The 25,876-nt window shown below is 36.7% G+C and overlaps 1 protein-coding gene across 6 annotated transcripts in view; it reads right to left on the bottom strand.

Moving 5' to 3' along the window:
- The window catches only part of LOC411155 (teneurin-a), a 658,614-nt gene that overhangs the window by 168,449 nt on the left and 464,289 nt on the right, over nt 1-25,876 (bottom strand). For all 6 annotated transcript variants that reach the window (XM_006569977.3, XM_006569976.3, XM_006569975.3 and 3 more), the window contains one exon: nt 24,805-24,880. In XM_006569977.3, coding sequence (XP_006570040.2) covers nt 24,805-24,880 — 76 coding nt within the window. The remainder of the gene's footprint in view (nt 1-24,804; nt 24,881-25,876) is intronic.

Here is a 25,876-nt window from a genome sequence, read left to right as displayed (position 1 = left end):
AGAAAAATGTTGCTCGAAATCTTCTCAATGACCAAATGATTCTACCACATTTTTTGGAACACTCTATATAGCAAAAGAATTAGGATTAAAATTACACGAGGTTTCGACAGACATTAAAAAAATCCTGTTGATGGCTTCACTACACCTTCCTGTCCCGACGATTGTAATTGATCATAGTAGGGAGCCGAACTCTTGTCACTTTGAATGGTGTGTGATTGGACGGGCAATACGAGAAGGGAATACGAGAAATAGGATGCAGAGAACGTTAAAAAGGGACAATTGTAAGGCGAGAAGAATCGGAACGGAGGGTAGTATCGTTGCACGGTAGGTGGTGAATATTTCTATGTATGCAACGCTTAGAAACTCGTATGAATTTGTATGCTTTTATGCAGTTCTCGATACGAATTGGAATTACTTGGGCAACGATACTTTGGCTTCGAACAAAAATTGTATTATATCAAGAATTCACTGTATTTCCTGTTTCCAAGGAAAGTTTCGTCTATTTACGTCATATTTCGTTTACTATTTCATCGTTACAATTTAACGTTTGTTTGCAGTATTAATTATCGTATAATAGCTTCATTTTGTACGAATTTATATGGAGAAGTGTCGAATTTCTAGAGTTACAATCACGTTATAATAAGAATGAATATTCAAGCTGAATTTAGGTTAGGGCATCCGAGAATTCCAATATCAAAGACAAAATTGTAATGTAATAAATATTAATAACATTGTAATGGCATGCCGGACGAATGCAATATAATAGGAGATCGAATGATTTGTTCTTTGAACAGCGAGGGTTCATTCATAATTTCAGACATAATAAAAAAGAATCTCAACGAAATCTAATCGAATTACTTTAAAAGTAATTTTCGGTTTAATAATTACTGTTGAGCTCAATTTAACTTAGATTTTAAGTAGCTTAGTAATTATCTAAACAAGATAGTATTTATTTTTAATTTTCACAACATGAAGAATTATAAATAAGAAAACTACATTTTTATTATAAGAAATTAATTAAACTCGCTTGCTGAATCAATTTCATTTGCATAGGTTTTTACGTAAATAACCGAACATAACCTCAAAACACGTGAAAACGGCAAAAAGTACAAACAATTCGACCGGAGCGTTATCCAACCTTCCATTTCCAGCGAAGTTAATATTTACAGAGTGATCCAACTATTTTTGCTCGTGATCGGCGTAATACACACACACATACACACTTACTATGGTCGGCATCCATAGACCGCATACATAAGTACACGCCCTCCTAGTCTCAAAAGTTACAAAAGATGCAAGAAAAGAGAACAAAAATTCGTCCAGCGCGATACGCAGGCCCCTTCGAAACACCCAATTCTTCCCGATGTTAATATTTACAGAGTCATCCAAGTGATGTCGCGACGGTTGCGAAGTCCCCACTCTATACGTGGCTATGTACATAATATATGCGTTATGTCCGCACGAATACAGACCGTTTCGTTATAGTTAACAGAGTTTTATCAATGGACTCGATGGAGAGTTTATTTTTTATCTTTTAAAAGTTGTTATTTTTGGATTGGACAGAGGTTTTTAACGAATATCAACGAATAAATTTGCTCTTAAAGACTCGAACTTTTCGAAGAGGTTATAGCACATGAGAAATTTTAATAAGATATAAAATTTAAAAAAAAAAAGATGTTATTTGAAAGATTTGGTTAACGGACAAGATCACGGATGGATTTTTACGATACTTTTTTATCTCTCAGTGAATTCAAAGTTCTGGTGAATAAAACATTTTTATAAGAGGTTCACCCGTCTGGCAATAGGAAGGATTTCTCATCGAACTCGAGAGACAAATTCTACGTTTATCATATTTCATCATATGAAATATGATAAAGTTTATGTAATCCAGAATTTTCAATATCTTAAATGAAATACCATAAAAAAAAAAAGAAAAAAAAACAAGGGTTATACGACAAACCCTTATCAAATAATTTAACCCACAATTCAGCAATGAATTAATACAGATTCCAATCATAATGAAACACCTTATACATCCATAATTTACATATGCATGATATATATGTACAAGATACACGCACGTACGTTTACATGGCTTTGAGGATGGTTACGAAAGCCCCACAGTAGCGGGGGTTACCCAGGTAACGCATCATTCCCCGTGTACCCATGGAAACCGACCCAGACTCCGATCTCTCCCATCAACAAGCCTTTTCGCATTCCAGGCTGATCCTCGCGGCCTGTGATCACTATGAAACGACTATACAAAGTCGCGTGCAAGCCACGTGATCCACCACTAGAACAGCAACAGACTAGACGGAACACCTCTTCTCGCGAATCCTACTATTGTTCGTATTAAACGGATCCAAATGTTTGAATTAGTCGCTATTCATGAGATTAATAATATGCCACGAGATAAAATTATTTCTTATCGAAAACTTATTCGTTGTTTATTCTTTGAAAAAAAAAATTATATATAAAAATATATATCATGTCATATTTAACCAACAATCATTGTTTTCGTATCAGAAATTTACTATTATCACCGATAGATATAATTAATCTAACCTAAAAGCTCGTTATTAACCACCAAACCGTTGTCCAATCCAAAGGTCCTACTTGGGTTTTGCCTGGCCTCTGATGTCGTTAACATCTGTCGAATCGCGAGATGCTTTAACGAAGCAAGGAGCATTTCCATAGAGGATACAATAGACGCCGGTTGCGTCTCGACGCGGAGAGATTCCGGCGTAATTGCGACTAGACCCGGTGCTTGCCGGAGCTGCCAAATAATTTCCTCTCATTAACGCAACTTAACGACGGTCAAACAAAGCATAAATCTTCCGTCCGGCTCAGCCTCAAGGGAGACAGGCGGATAGGGAGAGGGGGGGGGGAGGAGAGAGGGAGAGAAAGGGAAAGAAGAAGAAAGGAAACGGAGAGGCAGTCCTTGATGGAGCAATTATTTTGATATCGGGACCACTCGGCATTGGCTCTCTTTTCTTTTCACCCACTTCCTTCCTTCCTTCCTTCCTTCCTTCCTTCTTTCCTTCTTTCCTTCCTTCCTTCCTTCCTTCCTTCCTTTCCTTTCATCCACTTCCGCCACATCTCGACTAGTTCGCTGATGATAGCTGGCTATTCCACTCTTACTCCTGTCGCCGGCGTCTATTCTTCGTTAAATCGGACTTAATTACTTAAATCCCGGCGGGAAATGCTGATGGATCGGTTATAATTAAAGGGATTCTTACAGAGGAGGACCCTACCTTTCCATCCTCCGTCCCATTTGCTGCCCTCTCTATCGTGCTCTGCCTGTTCTCGAATCCCTCGATAACGGTATCCGGTTCGTTCCTCGAGGATAGCCCTTTTTCATTCAACGCGATAAACGCGAATCCAGCGGCCAAGCCGATGTATTTTCCGATGAGAGAAATTTAGACGACGAGCTCTCCCAAGCTTTCGACAAAGCTGCCTTCCTTCCTTCCTTCCTCTCTTTTTCTTCCTCGTCTCCTTATCTTACTTTTTTTGATAATTTAATTTTTGCTTTTAATCGCGATCGTCTCTTAATAATACTCTTTCCTTGATGGGAGAAATTTTTATTCGTTTGAAAAAATCGCGAAGTTGAAGTCGAAAGTTAGGTTAGAATTTTCCGACAGATTCTATTATTACTATTATTATTCTTATCCAAAATACGAGTTACGAGTGAATTTTATCGTTAATAAAAAGAATTAAAAACAAAAAAAAAAAAAAAAATAGTTTGACCGAAATGTCAACGGATTTTTACTTCCGTTGTTCCTCGCCTCGAAAAAATTCGTTATATGATTTATCGAGCATGGGGAGCAAGTGATTTTTCCGCGTCGACAAACTCAAACTAGGGAGTCCGATTAATCGATCTCCGGTAATAATTCACGGGTATAATCCTATCGGTCTGTTTTTCCAAAGAATGTGGCTGGCCAGTGTAAACGAGCCAGTACACACACACACACACACACACACACACACACACACACACACGTATATACCGAGCGATCGAGTAATTCGTACGAATGAGAAACAATTTGCACCGGGCCCGTTTTAATTTCAATTTTGATTCGTCCGCTCTGTACACCGCGTGCGTTTCACCGCAGCAAATGTAAATCGTGGGCAAACAAAGAATCGACGTGGATTCGTCGCACACGGCTGCGTGTACTTCTCTTGTTTACTCAACGTTGTGTATACGCGGTGTAAAATCGTCTTAGATTATACAGTTGCACGTATATATATATATATTCGAGTATAGAGGTTAGATTAAGGAGATTAGTTAATTATAGTTGTAATCACGAATTATTATTGAATTGTTAGATCAATTATAACGTATTACCATCTATTTTATTATTGTCGTATATAATTCGACGCGAACTCATATATTTATACTGTTATCGACCGAGGAAACACTTGTTATACACTTGTTACAGAAATATATCAAGTTTTATGACTGTAATTTTACACATTTCAAAAAATGTTCAACGAATTAAATAAACTACTTGCATTCCGTTGTCGAAATTGAATGAGCACGTTTAAAACTCGTCCATTTTATTCTACATAGTAACGCGAATTTCACTGTACCGTAATGAAATCGTAATATCTCATTTGCCTCTTTCTCTCACCCATGCACCGTGTATATTGTTGCTTTGAAATTTCATCCTATACTTCGTTTCGCTGGTGGAATATCAAAGTATCGTATCGTAGGATATCATCGTGCAAAGGAATTTTAATCCTTCGTGTAAAATCAATTATTATCTATTATCATTTATTATTTTAGGCAAAATAAAGATTTAGAAAACTTTACGTTCATATTTTTTCTTAAGTTTAAATTGTTTCTTCTAAGATCAAGTACGATTCAATATTATTCTTTCCAACAGAGAAAGTATTCAAAATACGACGATCCCACGCTACAAACCAGTACAAGGGGAGCAGCACTGTACATCAAGTTGTTACAAAGAATCGTTACTATCTAGTTGCTCCCGAGCAGGCACATAAATTCTCGAGTAGTAATACTCGAATTAGTAATTGAGTCCGTGGTCGAGCACGATGAGTTACGAGTGGTCTATATCGAAGACGATATGCTGAATCGGTCGCGTACAAAGTTGGCGTAAGCTCAACCGTGAGATGGCGTTTGTGCTACACTGACGCGGACTACGAGATGGACAGACGCGGAAACACATAGCCATAGAACGTGAGATGGATAGATCGGTCGCACGCTGTTCGTCTGGCTTAGCGTGCAGTATTGGTTACCGTCGACGTAATATATAACATCTTGTAACGTCAAATGGATCATAATATTGCCAGAATGTAATGCCAGCTATATATCTGGATTCAGCTTTTCGGTGGACGTTGGTTAATTTTGCGTGGAATTACATCCGGATTTAGTCGATCGGTAGAAAGAATGCGAATGATATTTCTAAGATATTCGAACCAATAAACCGATCAATCGTGCTCGTTCTGTCTATCTATGTATTTTTAATCAAGAAACGGAATATTACAAATACTTTCTCGCGAGATGATGTACAGTGTAGACAGGAAAATAATAAGTTCGATACACGAGAAAATAATTGGCTCGGCTGTTTTTCGCGAAAATTCTACGCATCGTCCAGAATTTTTCATACCAGGCTTTGGCAAAAGCCGGTTACGCGCGTAATTGGCCGTTACACGATCGCCTGATCCAACGTCGCAAGCGCAATCAAGAATGGGATAATACCTTTGGAACCTCGGTGAAACGATTTTTTTTTTTTTTTTCGAATTAATATGTGGATATTTGGAGTTATGTAAAAAATCGTCACGTTTATTTTTTCAGCTTTCCAGTCCAGTTCTCGATAGTGTTTCCGCTTTATTTTTATTGCGCATGCTCCTGTGTTTTGAATGTAAATAGAGTTTTTAACGAGAAAATATTTTTTTAATTGTATAAATTCGACGTTAACTCTTTGCAACTTCAAATTTTGTTTTCTTTGTGAATACACACTATCTTTCAACATTTTGGGAGCAGCCATTTATTTATTTTTGCACGAAACGAAGAATATTTTTAACAAATAATTACAGCTTATAAAAAATTGCCAATTATTTTAGACAAAACAAAATTTTAACCTGTTCAACCTCTTTCACCTGTACTTTCACATTGATATTTTCGATTGAACTGTCCATTGAAATTTCTTCGTTACTATCCAACTTTTTTCGAACCAACTAACATGCTAGGACAAGTCTACAATCACATTCCAGTTCCCTAATCGTTTCTACATTTACAAATTGCGTACACAATTATATAAATTACGACAAACACAGGCTAGCTCGTCTCTCCCTTCCCCTTTCTGGCGTTCTGTCCGATGCATAAATTACACAACGTCGGTTTTCATTTTTGTCGAGATCCATCCTCCGGCCCGGTCTGCATCGAACTGTCTATTTACACAACCGGGTTCGCGTGTGACGCACGGCAATGCAAACGTGCCCTTATTATAATGTATTCCCTTCGGTCTGCCCTCTGAATCCATTCCCATGGTTAGCCGGAGGGGCGAATCCGACGTTGTAACGTTTAGCAGAAGGAAATCCTGTGGGGTTAACCGGCCTCTGTTGCCGCCTATATGTATATGTATATATATATATATACATCGGGTCGTAAACAGAACGACAGCGACAACGACTGCTCGCAGAAAAAAAAGCCGGATTTTCCGGGACATAGTCCTAAATATTTTTTACAGCTAGCTCGTCGAGCTGAGGTGGAAGTTACGATTATATACGTCTTATTACATGCTCTCGTTGATGGTTTATACATTTTTTTCTTTTTTTTTTGTTTCGCTTTTGAGGTTATGTACCGTGTTTGTACACAACAGTAGCTATCTCTATCACTCATTCGTTCTACATTTACATTGTCGCAACGGATGACTCTTTTAATATGAAACGACGAGTGTGAATATTTCAAAAATTTTAGGATTTGTGTAACCTATATGTGCATCTTTGCAAGAGGAATCTTTAAACAATTGTAAATTCTTACCACAAAATTTTGTAATAATAGATTTTAAAGGAAATCTGTATATTTTTATTAATGACAGGAATATCCTTAAAGGATATTCAACCCTTAAACATGAAATAATTATAAATTCTATTCAAAAATATTATCGTACATAATACCAAAGAATCTAACAAAAGTGTCAACGATATTAAATTCGAATCATTTCACGAAAGATGATCTTCGAGAAAGAATCCGTTTAAACATTTTTAAATATCGAATATTGTCAAAAACGTTATCGCTTAATATCAAAGAGACAAAAGATCGCGGCGGAATTATAAATTTGAATTATTTCGCGGTGTACGCGTTTGAAAGGACTGCTTAATATCCTGCGGGAGAGGCGAATGAAGAAGAGGCACGAGATAAATAGTAAAATGTTTCGCATTTCGATGCTAACCATCCTCTCAATTTCCCTCAAAGATTCAAAACCGCACGAGCTTCGCGTACATCTGAACGTATCATAAACTTCATTTACCCATAACTCGCTGTACGCATTGGTGGCACGCGATCTGAGAAGTACGTGTATATACACACACACACACATACACCAAAGATACCGTTGCTTGTTACAAGCAGAGTTCGCGCAATATCGTCCAAGTGTGGAAACAATATCACCAACACCAGCGGCATTGAAAGCTCGTACTATGCAGGGATATGCATTCAACTAGCCCGAATGCTTCCTACTTCGATCTGTTCCTGCGCCAGGACGCAATTGCATTCCGGTAAGTCTTACCCCGTGGCGGTTCCCCGATTTTACTACGATTCTCGTTACGGGGGTGGAGGAGGTGGATCTTGCAATTAGGTAGTGGAAAATTCAACACAAGTTCAATATTATCAAGTTATTACAAACTTCTGCGTTTTACCAATTTTCTATATTATTCGTGTATATAAATCTGAAATTTAACAGCTTCTTCTCCCCTGTTTTCACAAATGAAAACGAACATATTTTCTCTTTAGGAATATTATTTTAGACGTCAATATTTAATGATTATTGTTACGTGAAATAAAATGTTATCGATGATTTTTTTCTTTTTATAAATAATATTAATTTAAAGATGTATATATATATGTCTTTCAATGTCCAATGAATGGGTTAAATTAAAAAAAAAGTAAGATACAATTAAAATAAAATTCAAGATCCTCGCGATCATTTGAAAAATTTCATTTGATTCGAATAAAAAAAATCAATTACAAATAATCTATCCAATATAATAATCCACCATATTATTATTTTAATCATTTCCGTTATCTCCCCGCAAACGGCGGGTGAAAAAGGGGTAAAAAAATCCTTCCCTGAAAATTGAAATTTCACGGGACGGACGCATCCTCCCCTCCCCCTTCGTTCGTTCGTATTTATTTAATCAAAGGTATCGATTCGCCACTCGGCAGAAAAATTCTTATACACCATGGATTAGCATGGACGTTCTTCTTGGATATTCCTCCCTGTCTCCTCCTCCTCCTCCTCCTTCTCTTCCGTGGAGAAACTAAAAGGGGGTGGGCTGCTTAATTAGCTACGGTAATCACGATACGAAGGGGGCGGCAAATCCAAGTTTGATTTACCATTCACCTGTTTTATCCGGATGCAATTATGCACCCCTCGATGTGTATCGGGGTGAACACGTATATATATATATATATATATATATATATATATATAGGCGGATTATGCGAAGGCTCATCATCCGTCGACAGAAGAGAGAGAGGGAGAGAGGGAGAGAGGGAGAGAGGGAGAGAAGATTTAGGGGATGCGGGTGAGCGAGGGGGATGCTTTTCGCGTTTTGCCCCGTTACCCCATGTACAGCTGCATAACTCCATTGTTGTATCGATTGTTGTGCCACGCAAAGCTTTGCAGTTCATCCCACCAGCCCTCCCTCTCCAAGGAGGGTGAGAGGAAAGGGGAGAAGATGGCTGGCTCGGGTTAACGAGCTTTTTCAAACTCGATTTTCACGACGACGAAAAGTAAGGGTAAGACGAACGCGTGGACGAACTGTCAAAGAATAAACGGCTTCGCACGTGACACCCTCCCCGTGTCTCCCTCGTATTAGCCTCTTTGCTTCTGAAAGAGGGATCCCCTCCCCCTCCCCCCTGCTTTGTATCCACGGATGAAAAAGTTTCTTCCCAAGATTCTTGGCTTCCACGGTTTCTACGTTTCGTGTAAATATAATTGTTTTTTTTTCTTTCTAAGCGATTAATTACTTGAAACGATCGAATGATATTTATTTATTCGATGCTTTGAACGATAAATTAAATCGAAGTAAGTTTATTTTTAACTTCGATCGTTAAAATTTTATCTTATCTTCGATTTTCGGCGATAAAAAAATTTCTTGATTCATGATTCTTAATTTATATGTCGAGAGTCGAGAATAGATAGAGAAAAAGAAAGAGAGAAAGAATGATCTATTCTTATATTTTACTTGAAATTCATAGATATTTAATCTCGTTCCTTAAATCTGAGGATTTCTTTTCTTTTCTTTTTTTTTTTTTAAACAAACTATTCGTTTAATTCAAATTGTTCAAAAGGACATGTTATCGTTTTTTCTCTCCCTTTTGCACGCATATGTCTTGCTTCAAAATTTCAAATGGTAGTTTTTTTTTTCAAGCTTTCAAGTCGAAATTCAGAAATTACGTTTTTTTTGAGACTAGTCAGATTTTCTTTTTTTCTTTTTTTTTTTCTTGTCGCTCGTTTCTTTTTCACTCCAAATCTGTAGGATAAAAGCACCCATTTAATTTGTGTCCGTTGTTTCAAGCCGCGCGCCACATTCGTCGAAATTTTTTTCCTCCCTCTCCCTCCCCCTCCCCCTCCTCTCCCTCCTCCTTCATAGCGTAGAATTATTCGCGTCGCATTTTGATTGTTGCCCGTGCAGAGAATTCATTGGCCAACTCACGCCGCGGCGCATAGATGGCAATTATAATCTTAATTAAAATGTCGACGGATGTCGAGCATTTGGCAATCAGCGGAGTGTTTTGTGACTGCTACTAATTACATACCTTCGTTACTGTTACCCGTTCCACAATCAATGCTCATCTTTGCATAATTTTATGTAACAAGCAAACAAAATAATTCCTATCGAAGATACGACGAAGATACCTTCTGTAATGATAATAATAATAATAATAATAATAATAATAATAATAATAATAATTATGTAATAAATTGGCATTGGTGGAAAACTTCCAATTATCGTTTCCCATCCAATAAACCATTCCTTGAGAAATTCGTAACGAACCTTGTTTTCCTTGAAACGTTAAAAATTTTTCTTCTTTATTTTACAGAAAGAATTAAAACAAATATTTTAATTTTCAATAATTCACCACTCGTCGACAAATTTTCTTCCATTTTTCTTCTTCGTAGATATAATAATTGATGAAACAAGGATATTTTCGAGTAAGTAAAATACTTGATTAAATTTTGGCAATCAAATATTGGCCAATAAATTTCCTAATCTCCATAACGATATACACCGTCTCTACAATAATAACAATTTACTCTTCCGTTCTGGGAAGAAAGAGTCCAACTATTTCACACCACAACGACAACGAGGGGAGGTTGATTCCCCTCCCTTGTATCCGTGAAACGAGTTCGTGCTTAACCCGGTTTCGCGGCGAATAATTAAAATAATAATTGTGTTTAAACCGTGCTGAATCAGTGGTATTTGCAAAGTTAACGCAAACCGAGAGACGGTATCGCGACGTCGCGACAAAAGACGGCGAATATCCGCGTCAACTGGTCGGCTTGTAATCGAGGCGGAAGTGGTGGAAATCGTGGACCGGGCGGGTGGGAAGAGGGGGGGGGGGTAGGACGCGCGATTAACCGAAACGAGTTTAAAATCCGGGAGTCTAATGTACGTAATCCGGGATGCAATTTATTCAGCGATCCCCGCATAAACGGACGTTTACACGCGAAACACCGAACAATCCGCAACGGGCGTCGTTTCGGATTTCAAAATATTAACGATTCCATCCCTCCGGCTATTAGTTGCAATTATTCGGCAACCGGGCTTATATCGCGTTTCAAACACGAAAATCGTTGCCCGATACAGAATCAGAGAAAGAGAGAGAGAGAGAGAGAGGGAGTTTCATTGGAAATTCGCGTGAATCTCTCTCTCTCTCTCTCTCTCTCTCTCTCTCTGTCTCGCTGTCGGTTTCTTTTTTTTTCTTTTTCCTTATTTTTGGGCCGCGGCAATTTTCCCTTGGTTTTTTCGATTTCGTCGAACGAAATCCTTGCAAGAGAGGAGCGAGCGGAACTCATCGCGAATACTGACACGCCTCGTTTACTTTAATTCCAGCCAGACATGTCGCCCGTATTAAATATAAATCGAATTCTCTTCCCGAATTGCTATCCGCTCTTCTACGGCGAATATTCGAGAATGCGTGCGATAGGTTTAACGGGAGGATCCGCGTATCACGTTGCTTTTAAGAATTCTCGATTATCCTTTGTTACTGTGTATCTACATGTATGTAAACATTTCTTATTATTCTAAACGTTTTTTGGTTTTAGAAGTCGTAGAATTTTACAGTGTTAACTTACGAGATATTCAAATGTCGTCACTGTTGCAAACATAACCTCGAAAATGAAAACACGATTACGTATGAAGAAATTATCTTGAAATAAATAGTTAAGATGTTAATAATTTATTCACACTTTTCAGATCTTTTCTCATTTACACTTCACCACGAAACGATTGTCTATGCACGCTTTTCTCCTTCGCTTTTTTCTCACTCGAAATCTTTTCACCGGTTACGAATCGACGACAGAGCTCGTGTACTCGCTATTCAGTGGTTACGCAACGTCATGCTCGTTGTTCCGCGGGAACGGTTTGAACGATTTCGAGGGGCAAGGAAATTTGCTGGCATGCTTCATCGCGTGTAATCAATTGTGTGGAGGGTGTAGAAAAGTCGAAAGAATATTATACGACTGATTGATATGAGTAAAAAATAAAGCGTAAGAAATAATATAAGAAATAATAATATCGAAGATAATCTAAAAAATATACAATTTTATACAGTTTAAATATTATATACCTTTGTATGTTATATTTTTCTAAAACAACTTGTAGGAATTACATTAACTACTACGATTACAAATCCCTATACGGGTAACATAACCTAACTGTTTCAATTAACCTGCAAAGATAATAATGGCTCTCCGAAATAACCTAACTTATTGTGTAATTGTATCTATCACAACACCTGCGATATTATACTAGCTAAATATCCTTTAAAAATTATATTCATCGCTTTAAACGTTGTGCTCTAACTATTATTCATCTCTTTGCATTCTCAATTACAAGGTTTATTGGTTAAAAAATTTTCTCTGTCGTCACTCGTGCGGCGCGCAACGAAACAAGCGGTTAATGGTTGGCGAAAGTTACGGGTAGAAAACACACTTGTCGGGGAAGAGTAATGGCCGCGAGAAAGGGAAACGACGTATACTCGAAAGCACGGAATAACGCCGCTAATGTATCTTTATAACGGGGGCGAATCGAGTTTTATTACGACTCGAGATTCGCTCGAATATTCTCGCCGCTGTTTCCGTTTGACCCTGGCCTGTTGCTACGCAACTCACGCCACGATATCTCGAACGGATGGGGGGGATGGGGGAAGGGCTTGTTTTCCTCCGCGCACGACGCTTCTCGCTTTCATTTAAATCACGCTGAAGTAATCATGAAGCGAGGAAAATAATTCGAGTTAGAACTTCGGCCACAGGGGGCTGGAATTCAGCGAAGAAGAAGAAAAAAAAAAAGAAAGGCAAGGAAAGAAAGAGAAAAACGTGAATTAAAGTCGAGTCTTAAGATGAGTGGGTGTGACCAGGGAAGAAAGTTTCGAGAATGGTTTTATGGTTCTATCTCATTTTGTATGGTGTATTAAACGAGATCTTTCCTTACTGGATTTGACTAAATTCACAACAGGTAGAGATTTGATTTTCAGGAAAAGAATTTTGAATCGTTTGTAGGTGTAATCTTGTATTATTTCATTAAATTTCTCATTTTTATATTTTATAAGTCGCTTGTATAAGTACAAAAATTAAACAAATTACGAGAAAAAAATTCTTATACGATTCTAAAAAAATAATTTAGTGAAATTCGAAATTCGTTGGTGTGCCTCGACGATTGATAGTGTTGAGAAGAGTCATTCAGTCGGTTGGATTGGATTAGAAAAATTTATGTGGGCGGCGATATCACGAAATAACGTCGGGAATCCGGATCTTATTCCTTCCTGGTATATCGATTGCTTTCTTTCACGTTCGCCCCATGTTCGACTGAACGATAATATTGACTGCACCGACTCTTCTGTACACTATGCACGCCGTAGACTCCCCGTTGCTATTTCATATCGGATCTCGCGAATCTCTTCACCGTGTTTTTTCTCTTTTTCTCTATATTTTTTTTTCCCCCGCTATTTCTTCCTCGCCATACCAGTTTTTTGTCTTAATTTGCTCGTCGCTAGGATACGTCGCGTGTACAAAGCATACATACAGTTTATAATTTGTTGTAATATATCTTAAATGTTATACACTGAATTCAAGATTCGACAGATGAAAATTTTGTAATTATTTATGTTTGATGACTGCTAATTAATTTAAAAATTAATTTAAAAATAATGAATGTAAAATTTCATGATATTTCTTATATATAACGTATTATATTATTGCAATCATTCTTAGTACCGATTATCGCTACTAGGCGGCCTCAAAAGCCATTGCGATCTCGTTAGTGCTATTCGCACTATTAATGCATATAAGGCTAATACTTGTTTTATAATATCCATCTTTTTTCTCGTTCTTTTTTTTATATTTTTACAGCAAGGTGGATAAAGTTATTAAATACAGATTTTTATTAAAAGATTGTTTAATTTTGTGTTTATTCAATGGTTGGCCAAATAGATTTATTAATTAATTAATGACAGAAATGGAATAATCTGTATGAGTTGAGGATTATTATACTTAGTGAGTTTTGTGGAATATACGTACATTAGAGAAGTATTATGGATCTAAACAGAGATTTAAAGGCGATTATGTTGGTGGAATAATTTGAACAGTGAATTAATGAGATTACGGAGAAAGTTGTTTATTACCATTTATGGCAAATTATTTCATAAGCATGGAATAATAATAAATGGAATATATTTTTGGACGATACAATACAACAATTTTTATATTTATAGAATATAAATATTTTTCTCGTGAAATTTTTCGATTCGAAAAATTACCCAACTTTTGTTTAAAAACAAAAGTTCACATGCCGCGAAAAATGTATTTACATCCAATTCCTATTTTCGATTGTTTACCCAGCTCGAGTTCGAGAAGCATTTTCCTTGTCTGCGAAACAAAAGATGATCTGAGAAAGATGGAAAAAGGAATCTTTGCGAGCTTTGATCTCGGTCCTTGCGATCTCGCGACTCTTCAGGATAAATAAATATCTCGGTAATTCGATATCAGTCCATTAGAAGAAAAACAAGAGGAGCCACGACGGATAGAATTTTCCGCGAGAGCGGATAATTGAAATTGGAGCCTTGCTCGCTTCGCGTGCACTCTTCTCGACAAGCTTCTTCTTTTTACTTCTTCTCTTTCCTTACAAGAATGTCTTTGCACTTTTTTAATTACTATAAGTAAAAGAAATATATATATAAGAGTAAGATCATAGAAATTGGCTAAGTCAGTTGAAAATTATTTTTTGAATCGTTTTTTGATGATCGTGAATACTTTGTCAATTTATTTCCTCTTTTTTTTTCATCTATTTAAAATATTGTTTATAACATATCGGAAAATTGATTGTATTTTCGAATCAAAGATACGCACGCAGGATAAATTATCGTCGCTTAAAAGATTTAAACTATCATTAACATTCGAGTCGACTACTGATGTAATACGTCTTTTGCCGTCCATTATTGAACAAGTTTTTGCATAAATTGTAATTAACCATTATTATAATACCATTAATTATAATTAGAACAGGCGTGCACGTGTTCTAGTAGATTAATGTTTATGGCCGTGGATAGACGGAGAAAGAGTGAATTTTATGGACGTGAAACCAGAGTCGAAACCAGAAAAGCGGGAAATCGGACGACAGTTCAAAGTATTCGCCGGTCCCCATTGATAATAAACGTCAGGTATTAACTGTGACGTAGTGGCTTTGACTGAAATTTTGGCGTTGGCGGAAATGATTTGCTCGATATATTGTCAGACTCGTGGAAAATACCATGGAAGAAGACTGAGATTAATTTCTGGAATTTTAATATAATATTTTACGATATGCAAATAGAAAGGATATTGAAACATCTTTGTGTGCGAATATTTTATAATTTTATAAAATGATTAAATAGCGAATTCATTATTACATTACATCCTTTTTTATTGCAGCGAAAATTAATTATAGACGATATTTATTTTGTAAAAATTTTATTTCTATTTATTTTCGATTTATTTTCACACGTAGAATGCCCTGTCAATTATTCACTCGTATCCAGTCATGACCAAATTCACGTGTACTTGACAAGTTTTCAAACATGATTTACTAGAATACATCTTTTCAAAAATAAACTTTAATACATTTTTTTTTTTTTGTATTTTATTTTAAATTATCCTCGTCTTGGTTGTATCGCAATTAATTTAACTTTAGCTTTTCCAAGTGATTTTTTTTTAATCATACATAATGAAAAGCCATTTTGCAATATTCATACTAATTAATGAATGTTGTTAACAGTTAATAATTTTCATAAAAAAAAATCTTATTCGTTCTATCTCTCTTATTATTCTTTCATATTTAAGCTTCAAAATTATTAAACGAATTACATCACAGGGAATTTTTTATTATAATAATTTATTTAAATTTTTTTATAATTATCATTAACTTTTCACGTTATTATGTTTCATCTATACTAAAAATCAATATTTCCAATATTTACCAACTTTGATACTACTAATATGGAATCAAAGTGTTTCAATCACAATTTCAAACAAGTGAGTTATAAATCGAACACATTTCCCCGTCTCCAACCAGATTTGTAATTCCACGCCGCTGTCCGTTTCCTCGATTTCAATTTGATGAATTTGTTTACGAAAACGTGCGCCCCCTATTGAACGTCGCCGTCACTCTCCATGCAAATTCCTGTATTCGAAAATTTTTGAGCCGCGGTAACGACCGCCCCAGTTACCCCCAACGTCGAAAAAGGATTTATGCCAGTCGACCACCACGTGACGCTCGATCAAGGTGCATCTCGCACGCAATGTCGCAATTACCGGTGTAATCGAGAAATTCTGGCGTATAGATGACCCACGTACAAAAATGGAATCTCTATTGCATGATCTGTATTGATATGTGTAATTAGGATGAATCGTGTAATTAATTTATCTTCCATAAAAATGTTTCGAATACATTATATACGATACTTTGATGAATAACAATTTCACAATTTTTATCAATCTACGCGTGAATACAATTGACAATCTGTGAGCCAACGTTCGACCCTTTCCTTGACACGGTAATTTTCTCAAAAAATAAAGGAGGATAAAAGAAATATTTCACGCATATTTCTGTATTTCCGTTTTTCGACGATCTCTGCATCAGTCAACGCGTTGAAAATTTTTGCACGATATATCCTGAAAGAAGTTTTATTGTACCGCGTCGCGTAATTAACGATTAGTTGAGAAAGTTGTTTTAATTACGAGTTTAAATTATCAATATGACAGAAAGTTGCGCAAAGCGAAAAACAATGCGATCCCAGATCTGAAGAACGTCAGTAACAGAACATCAGTAACATATTATTCTATATTTGTAATATAGGTTAGATAATTTTAATCTTGTTATTTAGTTTGGTTACATAAAAAGTCCCTAGGGAAGTTCAATTTATTACAATGAAATATATATAGAATAAAATCTATGTTGTAGTAAAACTGTGTAAATCTAAATAGATCCAAATTTTATGTTCCATTTTAATTTTATAAACGAGGAATCATACAGAAAATAAAAATTTAATTTTTAATATCAGTAATAGAATAGAGATCATTTCATACATCTTTCTATACATTAATACTTATAAAATCACTAAAAGAATATCTGCAGAATCTTTTTCGTAACATTTTCTTATACTCTAACAAGTAAATAACATAATCAAAAAACAATCAACTGTAGAAAATTTCATTTATTGAAAAATTAAAGAAATTATATTAAAACTATCAATAGGACAGGAACAAAAATATCTCGAAAAATACAGTTGAATTAAAGAGGCATAACATTTTTTTCTAAAGTCATTTGTCAATTGTCTCACTTATACATATACCTATGTACATAACCTGTATATTCTTTCCTTGTTTCAATGCAGCACCCTCTACCTTATCGACGCAAAATAAACACTCACCGTTTAAATCTAAAATGTGCACGCATAGGTTGGCATCGTTTGACGCAATAAGCACGCGAGAACTCGCCTTTACGATTTTTACGATCTGTCCTAGTCTCTATCTGGCCACGATATCGATCATGGGCCACGTCCGAAAATTACGTTCCGTTGTCGCGGATTTACGCGTGAAATTTTACACGGGCACAGTGCCATGTAAACCGGCCAAGAGGCTGCCGCCGTCCGGAAAAATATTACCGACGGTATCACGCGGTGTCACGCGAGCCATTCCCCGTACTCGCATGCGCGCCACACGGATTTTTATTAACACACCGGCCACTGTCGTGTTCACCGGCATTCTTCTTTTTCACAGAGCCCATTCGTGAATAGTACACTCTGGCGGAAGAATAGTTGGCTCGTCTGTTTCTTTTTCAACGTTGAAATATTTTAATCTGGACGGAGAACCGTTTTGATTGGTAAGAATTTCGAAATCATTTAAGGAATATTTCGCTCGGAAATTATATCGGTCTTTGACAGGTTAGGTTAGATTTTACATAACTGTCTCGAATCAGTCTCAGAGATGTATCTATGGATTTTATTGCAATATGTGGGTGTAGTAAATTCAAATAGTCCGATGAAAATTGGATACGATCATTGTAACGAAACTTTATCGTATCGTAGTAATGAAAAAATGTATGTAGTGTATAAGATATGCCATCCTATGCTATTTGAATTTACGGCAGATCGAATTTACGACTTGTTTTATATATATATATATATATATATATATATATATATATATATATATATATCTCTCAACAGTAATACGTATAAGATCATCTCGCGACTGTATCCTACGAGAGGACAGTGTTTCTTTCTTTTTTTTTTTTCGAGCTCGTAAAAGTTTATTACAAGAGTAATAAAGTGGAAGAACATTTAAATATGATCGTAACAATTTAAAGTTGGAGCGTATAATCCTCGAATCGATCCAACGATACTTAATTCGATTTTCAAAATCGGCAAATCAAAAAAAAAGAAAAACCTCTCTCCCACGGGCTAATCAAGGATACGCTGTTGTACATTATTTACCAACTTCTGAAAAGACGGAAATTACCGAGTCGTAAACCTGTCCAAGGATGGTGGAAATCAAAGTTTCAAAGAATCGCAATCAACCCAACTCCTCCACCTTTAGAAGTAACAAACCTGCCCGTCTCTCTACCCCTCGTCTATCCCTCCCCCCCCAAATGCCTGCCTCACTCCACTGCGAAACGAAACCGACGAAAAAACAGGAAAGAGAGAAAGAAAAAAAGAAAGAATGAAAGAAAGAGAGAGAGAGAGAAAAAAAAGAAAACTTAGGCGCGTACATTAAAAACTCTTTCTCTCCATACAAGCCACAATGCCACATTCAGCTCAATTACCCCGACGAATTTCAAGCGAGCCTGAATTACACATTACAATCCCACGGAATAACAATAACAACAACGACGACGACGACAACGAGGATATTGTAACGCAATTACGGTCGTGTTTCTTCGAGCGTACCAGCCCAACAGACGTCTTCCCCCACTCCGTCTTGCGGGTAATAGAGGTAGTAGGGATGAGGAAACGACGGCGAGGAGGAAGAAAAATAAGGGTCCAGCCGCGTTTTGCGTCTCGTGAAAAGCGTAAGACTTTTTTTGTTACTCCATTCGAGGCAAGCATAAAAGCTCGAAAGGAAGAGGGGAGAGGAAGAGAGGAGGGCGGGAGGGGGAGACGGATAGAGTGATAGAAGAGGGAGTAGCGTGAATTGAAACCGAGATTAAGACGTCTGCCGGGAATTAACCCCTTGATAACTAGTTGGGACCAAAATTTTAGAAGGGATAGGCGATTGTTAGAATTATTAAATATTTAATTACGAATATAAAGATTATTAAAGAGAAATCAAATTTTTTAAACACAATATATAATATATTAATATATTCACCTATGGAGACTTAATTATTAAGTCACAAATAGGGAAAATGATTAATATAAATTGTTTCATTTCATTCAACTTTAATTGTAACTCTATAAATAAGCTTCAAAAATTTTTGTGTTCATTTCTGGAATCTTCAAAGAGTAACGAATAATAATCCGATGATTTACACAATGCAAATCGATCCTTCCTTTTATATAATTTTAATAATATTACTTTGTAAAATTTCGTTTACTGGAACGATAACTGGAAAAAATTTCTCATCGTTGAAGATTTCACACTGGAACGTGCAATGTGCCAGGGGGGGTCGATTAAAAAAGAAAAATCCGGAAAGAAGAAAAGTAAACCGTGGTTACATTGGTGTTCCATGATAAATAAATCTTTCGAAAGCCTTATCGTCGCGCCTCATAATTCCACGATCTCCCTCGTAAAACACGCCGTCGATCGCCGTTCCCTTTCGATACCGCGGCCCACCGTGTTACCGTCGCGGCCTTTTGTCCACAGGTCGAACAGGTGTAACGTTATTTGTTCCGAAAATATTATACCGCGCTATGTTTGCAATGTCGAAATTGTGAATTCAGCGAGTTTCATTGCGGCCGATGCTTGTGCTTCGCTTCCAGTTATTTACGTTTCAAATTTGAACGTCATGAATATCATCGCATATGTATTCTGTTATTACTGAAAATATTTTTTGAAAATTTTCCTCCCTATATACGTAGTAGTGGTAGTGGTAGTAGTGCGCGAATATCGTTTATTTATATTGAATTGCAATTTATATTGAAATACGGGTACATCTCTCTCTTTCTAATTATGTTAAATATAAAAATTCGTTAATATATCCCGAATCGTATCAAAACAACGAAAAAAGGAAGGAAATCATGGGAATCTTTTTTCTTTTTTTTTTTTTTTTTTTTTTTTGAGAGATTCATCGATTAAACTCTTTTTTTAACCGATCAAACCTTACGATAGATTCGTGAATGATGAAACAACGATGTTTATATTTATAACGTCGAAATAAATCGCGGCAAGCAAAGCAAAACAACGGTTCTTTATTCTAGATATTCCGTTTCGTACAATAACGATCATCTTTTTTCCTTTCTTTTTTTTTTCTCTCTCTCTCTCTCTCCGTTATCGTTTTCGAAAGGCTCCGCCAATCAGGAATCTCGAGAGGAAAGATAACGAGCAGATGGATAAAGTGCGGTAACGATCGGGAAAAAGAGGAGAGCTAGAGGCTTTCCTTTCGATCGAGTGCGGATGACGGTTCTTTTAGCGGAATTGCTTCGGTTAATAAGCGATAAGTGCCACCAACCGACATCGTTCTCGTTCCATCGTATCGATACAGAGGGCAGTTCCATCGACGTCCATGGCGGAAATTACGCTTTCGATCCTTTTTGGTAAAGAACAAGTTTAAGGAGAGCAAAAGTAAATCGAGTATATATATATATGAAGAATAAAACAATAGACGCCATTTTTTTTTAATCCATATTTCTAAAAATATTCCATCTTTTTCCTTTCTTTTCCTAAACGTAACATTCAGTTCCAACTGTGCAGGGAGAATTAAGAGTCGATTATTTCGTGTCCAGCTTCATTTTCGAAACTTATCCAAACTTTTATCGTATCAAAAACGACCAAGGACCAAAAACCTATCCTCCTCCCAGAGTATCACTAATCATTACCATTCTCCCTTTCTCTCTCTCTCTCTCTCTCTCTCTCTCTTTCAACGGAGCGCATCGTTAACGATCCACATCCGAGAGTGGCAGAAAGAAGAAAGAAAAAAAAAGAGCGAGAGAGGTTACGTCCGGCGGATAGAACAGAAAGAGAAAGAGAGAGAGAGAGAGAAACCTTTGGCGAGAGCCACGCGTGTGTCCTTTCGGCTCACGGTTGCCTCAGCAACAGAGTACCTTCCGTCTCGCTGACCCGTCGTTTCCGGTGACACGGATGGCCTTTCCTCTCCTCTGGTGATGTTTCAACCCAGGCTGGAACGCGTCTCCGAGGAAGAGAGAGAGGAAAAAAAAGAAAAAAGAAAAAAGACAGAGAGAGAGAGGATGCGAGGGGGTAAAGGATGGCATTGTTCGACGATGGCCGAACTACTTTTCGTGGTTGAGAGGAGAGAAAGCGGGAGGGAGGGAGGGAGGGGGATCGCTGCTCTTGGAATTATTCGGCCCGCAGATGGGGCCACAAATTCGCCGATGTTTTTATGGCGTTTTACTCGATTTACGAATATCGCTCGAAGGAATGGAATTTAATTTGACCAGAGAATGCTTTTCGTGGATGGTTTTTGGTGAACCTCCTCCGGGTGGATCGTACAACGCGGAGGTGGAGATATTGTGGAGCAAAAATATTCGATTTGTGCATAGTGAGAAGGAGGAGGAGAAGGAGTGCGGAGGGGGGAAGTTGTGGAACAACTAGGTCCGTTCGAGTTGCATTGTTATGCTACGTGTTGTTATTGGTAACGATTATTTAGTTCAATTTGGCCGTGTTTGTCTTTGCAGATATGCATGGTAGCAACCTAATTATCGTTGCTTCCCCTCCCCTCCCCCGCCCAATTACCGAGCAATTAATTGATTATCAGGGAAAAACGTGTGCGCAATTATTGAAACTTTTTTTTTAAAACTTAAGCCTATCCGATAACGGTTGGGTTGTTTTCGTATATTTTCGCGCTGAAAAAAAGAAAAAAGAAAAGAAAGAACAAATACGAAAAATTCTTACTCGCCGATTTAACAGAATATAAATATCTCGTTGTTCGAGATAAATTTTGCCCGAAAAATCGGGAATCAATATTTATTCGATTGAAATAGCGATTTAATTAAACGGAACGGGGTAATTTTTTTTTTTTTTTCTTTCTTTCGTGCCCTCCACCAGTTGGGAAAGAAAATGGCATAAATCGAGCGATTAAACAGGCTTACTACTCGCGATCACTCGGCTGTGACCTCGTTTCACGCTGCATTCGCTTAACCCCAGTGAGTATAACTCCATTAAGTCGCACTTAAATATCACTTAAACACGTCGTGCGAATTCATTCCACTTGGATCGTTACTCTTTCATTTCAGAATATCGTAAGGGAATAATAAGAAACGCGGAATTTCTACACGAGTCTGTTTTTTTTTCTTTTCTTTTTTTTTCATTTACAAGATTCGTTAAAATATTCGAGATCTAACCTATTTTTCATTATATGCTACAATATGAATAATAATTAATTGAAGAAACGAGATTTAACGTGTTATTTTTAAAAGAAAAAGGTATAAATAAATTTTTTTTTAAAGGTTGTAATAGTTGGGTTTGTAAATAACAGGATAAAATTTAACGAACGATATTTTAAATTCTCCGTTAAGACCGGAAATTCTCTGCTTTTAATACATTGTACACGAATATTCTAAAAATCTATACGTTCAAAATCTAAAATTCCAATATCGATTGATGAAAGTGTATTATAGGAAATCGAGTTTCCAGATTACTTGGTAAAATATCGAATACAAATTATAAAGAGAGAGGAAAAAAAGGAAAAAATGGCAAAGACCACCGACCATTATTCTTTAAACTGTTAAATCTGTCGTCTGCAAACCTGTTAATGATAAAATAAAATACTCTGCACGTTCAATTTCTTTTTATTTTCATAATCTCGATGTATCTAAATATCGCCATATTTAAATTTTACGTAACACAGAATTACGAATCACGCTTCTCTTTCAAACATTATTTGCAAAGAGTGTCCGAAAGAAAACCTATCCAGAGAGATAGGATAGCAATAAAGGTGACGACGCGGAATGAAGGAACGGTCTAATTCGATATTTCGCGTGCATTGGCAATGACGAGAGAAAAGGAAGGAAGGAGAGAAAGGAAGAGAAAAGGGCGGCGAAATGAAGGAAGGAGAACGCGGTACGACGTTCTAAATATTTTAAAAGTTCGTCCTCATTTGAATTGAAACGTCTTCGAAATCATTCGCCTTCCCTGCCCGCCATTTTGTCCGCGATTTATTGCCCTTCCGATCACGTCCGCGCTCCATTCAACCGATTGATTTGAATATCCCCAACTTTTTCGTCCTCCGCCATCAGATTCCATCCCCGCCATATTGAATTCGCAAGAATTGTCGCGCGAATTCGAAATTGCCGCGCCAATTTTATTGGCCGGCCTCGAGCACCAGCTCGAGGGAACCGTTAATGACTCGCTAATTGCCGGAAGTGGCCGGCTGAAGATTTGTAATCGTTAGAGAGGCATTAAACGACAGCCTCGCGGTGGATAATGGCACTTCTGCGGTTCGATCCCGCTGTTTTCCTGTCGCTAATATCCTGTCCGTTAATGCCGGCCAAATGTTGAACGAAGCAAGGATCGAATGTGTATACGCGTTAAATTTGGTAATTTGATGTTTCATTTAACTTCGTGTTAAAAAGAAGTGGAAAAAAGTATATACATAATATACTTGGTTTCGTATAATTGAGGTTATACGTCGTTAAGTGAAGTAATTCATTATTTTCAAAGTATTATTTTTTGATTTAATAATATTAATTCATCGTGATATATATATCATTTCAATAGAATGTTTTAAAATGATACGAGATTAATAAAATTGAAGTCAAAATATTGAATAACAACGTTTTCTTGGAAACTTGGAGACTTCTTGAACTGTAAACGTGGCATTCGAAAAGTATTTCGATAAATCAAGAGCAACCTCTTTCATACATAGCGACAAGTGTTCTTCAGCGAGATTTTCTTACGAATGAGTGTTCTAAGAAAGTATTCTTCAATTCTAAATATACTTATTTATAAAAATTCGTAAAAAGAAACTCTACTCCGTGAAATTACAGAATATTTTAACGTAATAAGATATACGTGTACCATAATTTGCGTCCTTTACGCAAACGAGTCAATAACGAAACTTCTTCTTAAATATTCTTAAAATTATACTTATACTTTTTCTTAAAATTATAATATTCTTTTTCTTTTTACAAAAAATTCGTGTAATTCATACGATTCTAAATCCGTTAACAAAATTAAATAAAGACTAATTCCACGAAATTACAAAAAATCTCGATCGAAATCGAAACCACAAATAAAACCTAAAACCTAAACCACGTTATAATGGATCGCCCGTAACGCACAAATTTCAAATTCCTACACACTCTCTAGCAAAAAAAAAAAAGAGAAAAAAAATCGTATCGCCACGATTTATAGTGATCACGATATGCAAAAAAAAAAAGGGGGAAGAGTTCGTTGATTTCGGATCCGCGAGGGAAGAAGTGGGGGGAGGGATACGCGTTCACGAGGCAGAGTCAACAGCACGGTCGATTTTTCGCGGCTTAATTCAACCACGCGAAATCCGGCAACTAGGTAAACCGATAAGTCTCGCGGATTTGTCGGCCGCCGCGCGAAAAATCCGCTTACGTGATCTGGCTTACGCGGAAATCTGTGTTATTGCCTGTTGGAATATGGATGCGTCAGGATATGGCGCTTCCGATCGAGATCTCGCGCGGGAAAATTCGTCGTATCTATACCCGCTTACCTGGTTACGGTCGGAGTGGAAGCGACCCCTGGGGACCGGGCCGGATAGTTGCGTGGATTCCCCGACATCAAGTACTCTGCAACAAATAAATGGAAGCGTGCTTAATCCGTTGTATTGTAATTAATTCGGTTGTTGTTGTAGTTTTGGGCATGCTGACGGAGTGATATTTGATTTTAGATGAATTTTGGAGGGATAGGTTTTTTTTTTAACCTCGAATTCGAAGAATTTTGTTCGAAAAGAGAATTTCGTGGAGTGAAGAGATAGCAAAAATGAAACGAGTTTATTTGAAAATGCTTCTTTTGTTCTTTTTGTGAATTGAATTTTTTTCGAGTTGTTTATTGAAAGGATAGGTAGATACGATGAAAGATATTTCTGATAGATATCTCGGTTCTCAAATAATAAATAATTGATGCGAGTAAAAAGAAAAAAACGATAATAATGTTGATGCAAAATTGGTTCAATTGATACGTAACGAGAAGAGGTTAACGAGGTAGAGAAAATCAGCTTAACTGCTTAAACCTTCTCGCGTTTCCATCGTTATAGATTAACAACGAGCAAGTAAAAGTAATGACCTCGTAACTAGTGTCTTGTTAGCAGGACAACCGGCAAAAGCTACGGCTGATCTTGCTAGCAACTTGACCCCCCGTTACCATTACGAGATAATTGAATTTATTAGATACGACTCGTACGACGACTTTTACTCCGGTATCCACGAATTATAGTACATGGTTGCTTATGGGCTTACGCATGGTAAACATTTCTAGAAACGTATTTACATTTTGTTTATAGTTTAGATTATTTTTATAGATACTATTATTGGCTTCTTTCCATATCCGTAATTTTATTTTTCATATAGAATTCAATTAATTTTATAAATATATATCTGAAGCAATTTTTATAACACAGAGTTTGTGAAAATATCCCCAGTCGGATAAATTTTTCATTTCAAATATATCGGTATACTCTATTTCAATATTCCATGTCTACTTATACAATGAATAAATAGAATTCTGATATTTATTATACATATCAGTTTACCTCACATGTTATTTCCATATATATGTGTTGTTCA

This window comes from Apis mellifera, linkage group LG6 (genome assembly GCF_003254395.2).
Source record: "Apis mellifera strain DH4 linkage group LG6, Amel_HAv3.1, whole genome shotgun sequence".
Taxonomy (NCBI): Eukaryota; Metazoa; Arthropoda; class Insecta; order Hymenoptera; family Apidae; genus Apis; species Apis mellifera.
Note: the sequence above shows the minus strand (reverse complement) of the source record. Positions and strands in the feature narration are given on the sequence as shown.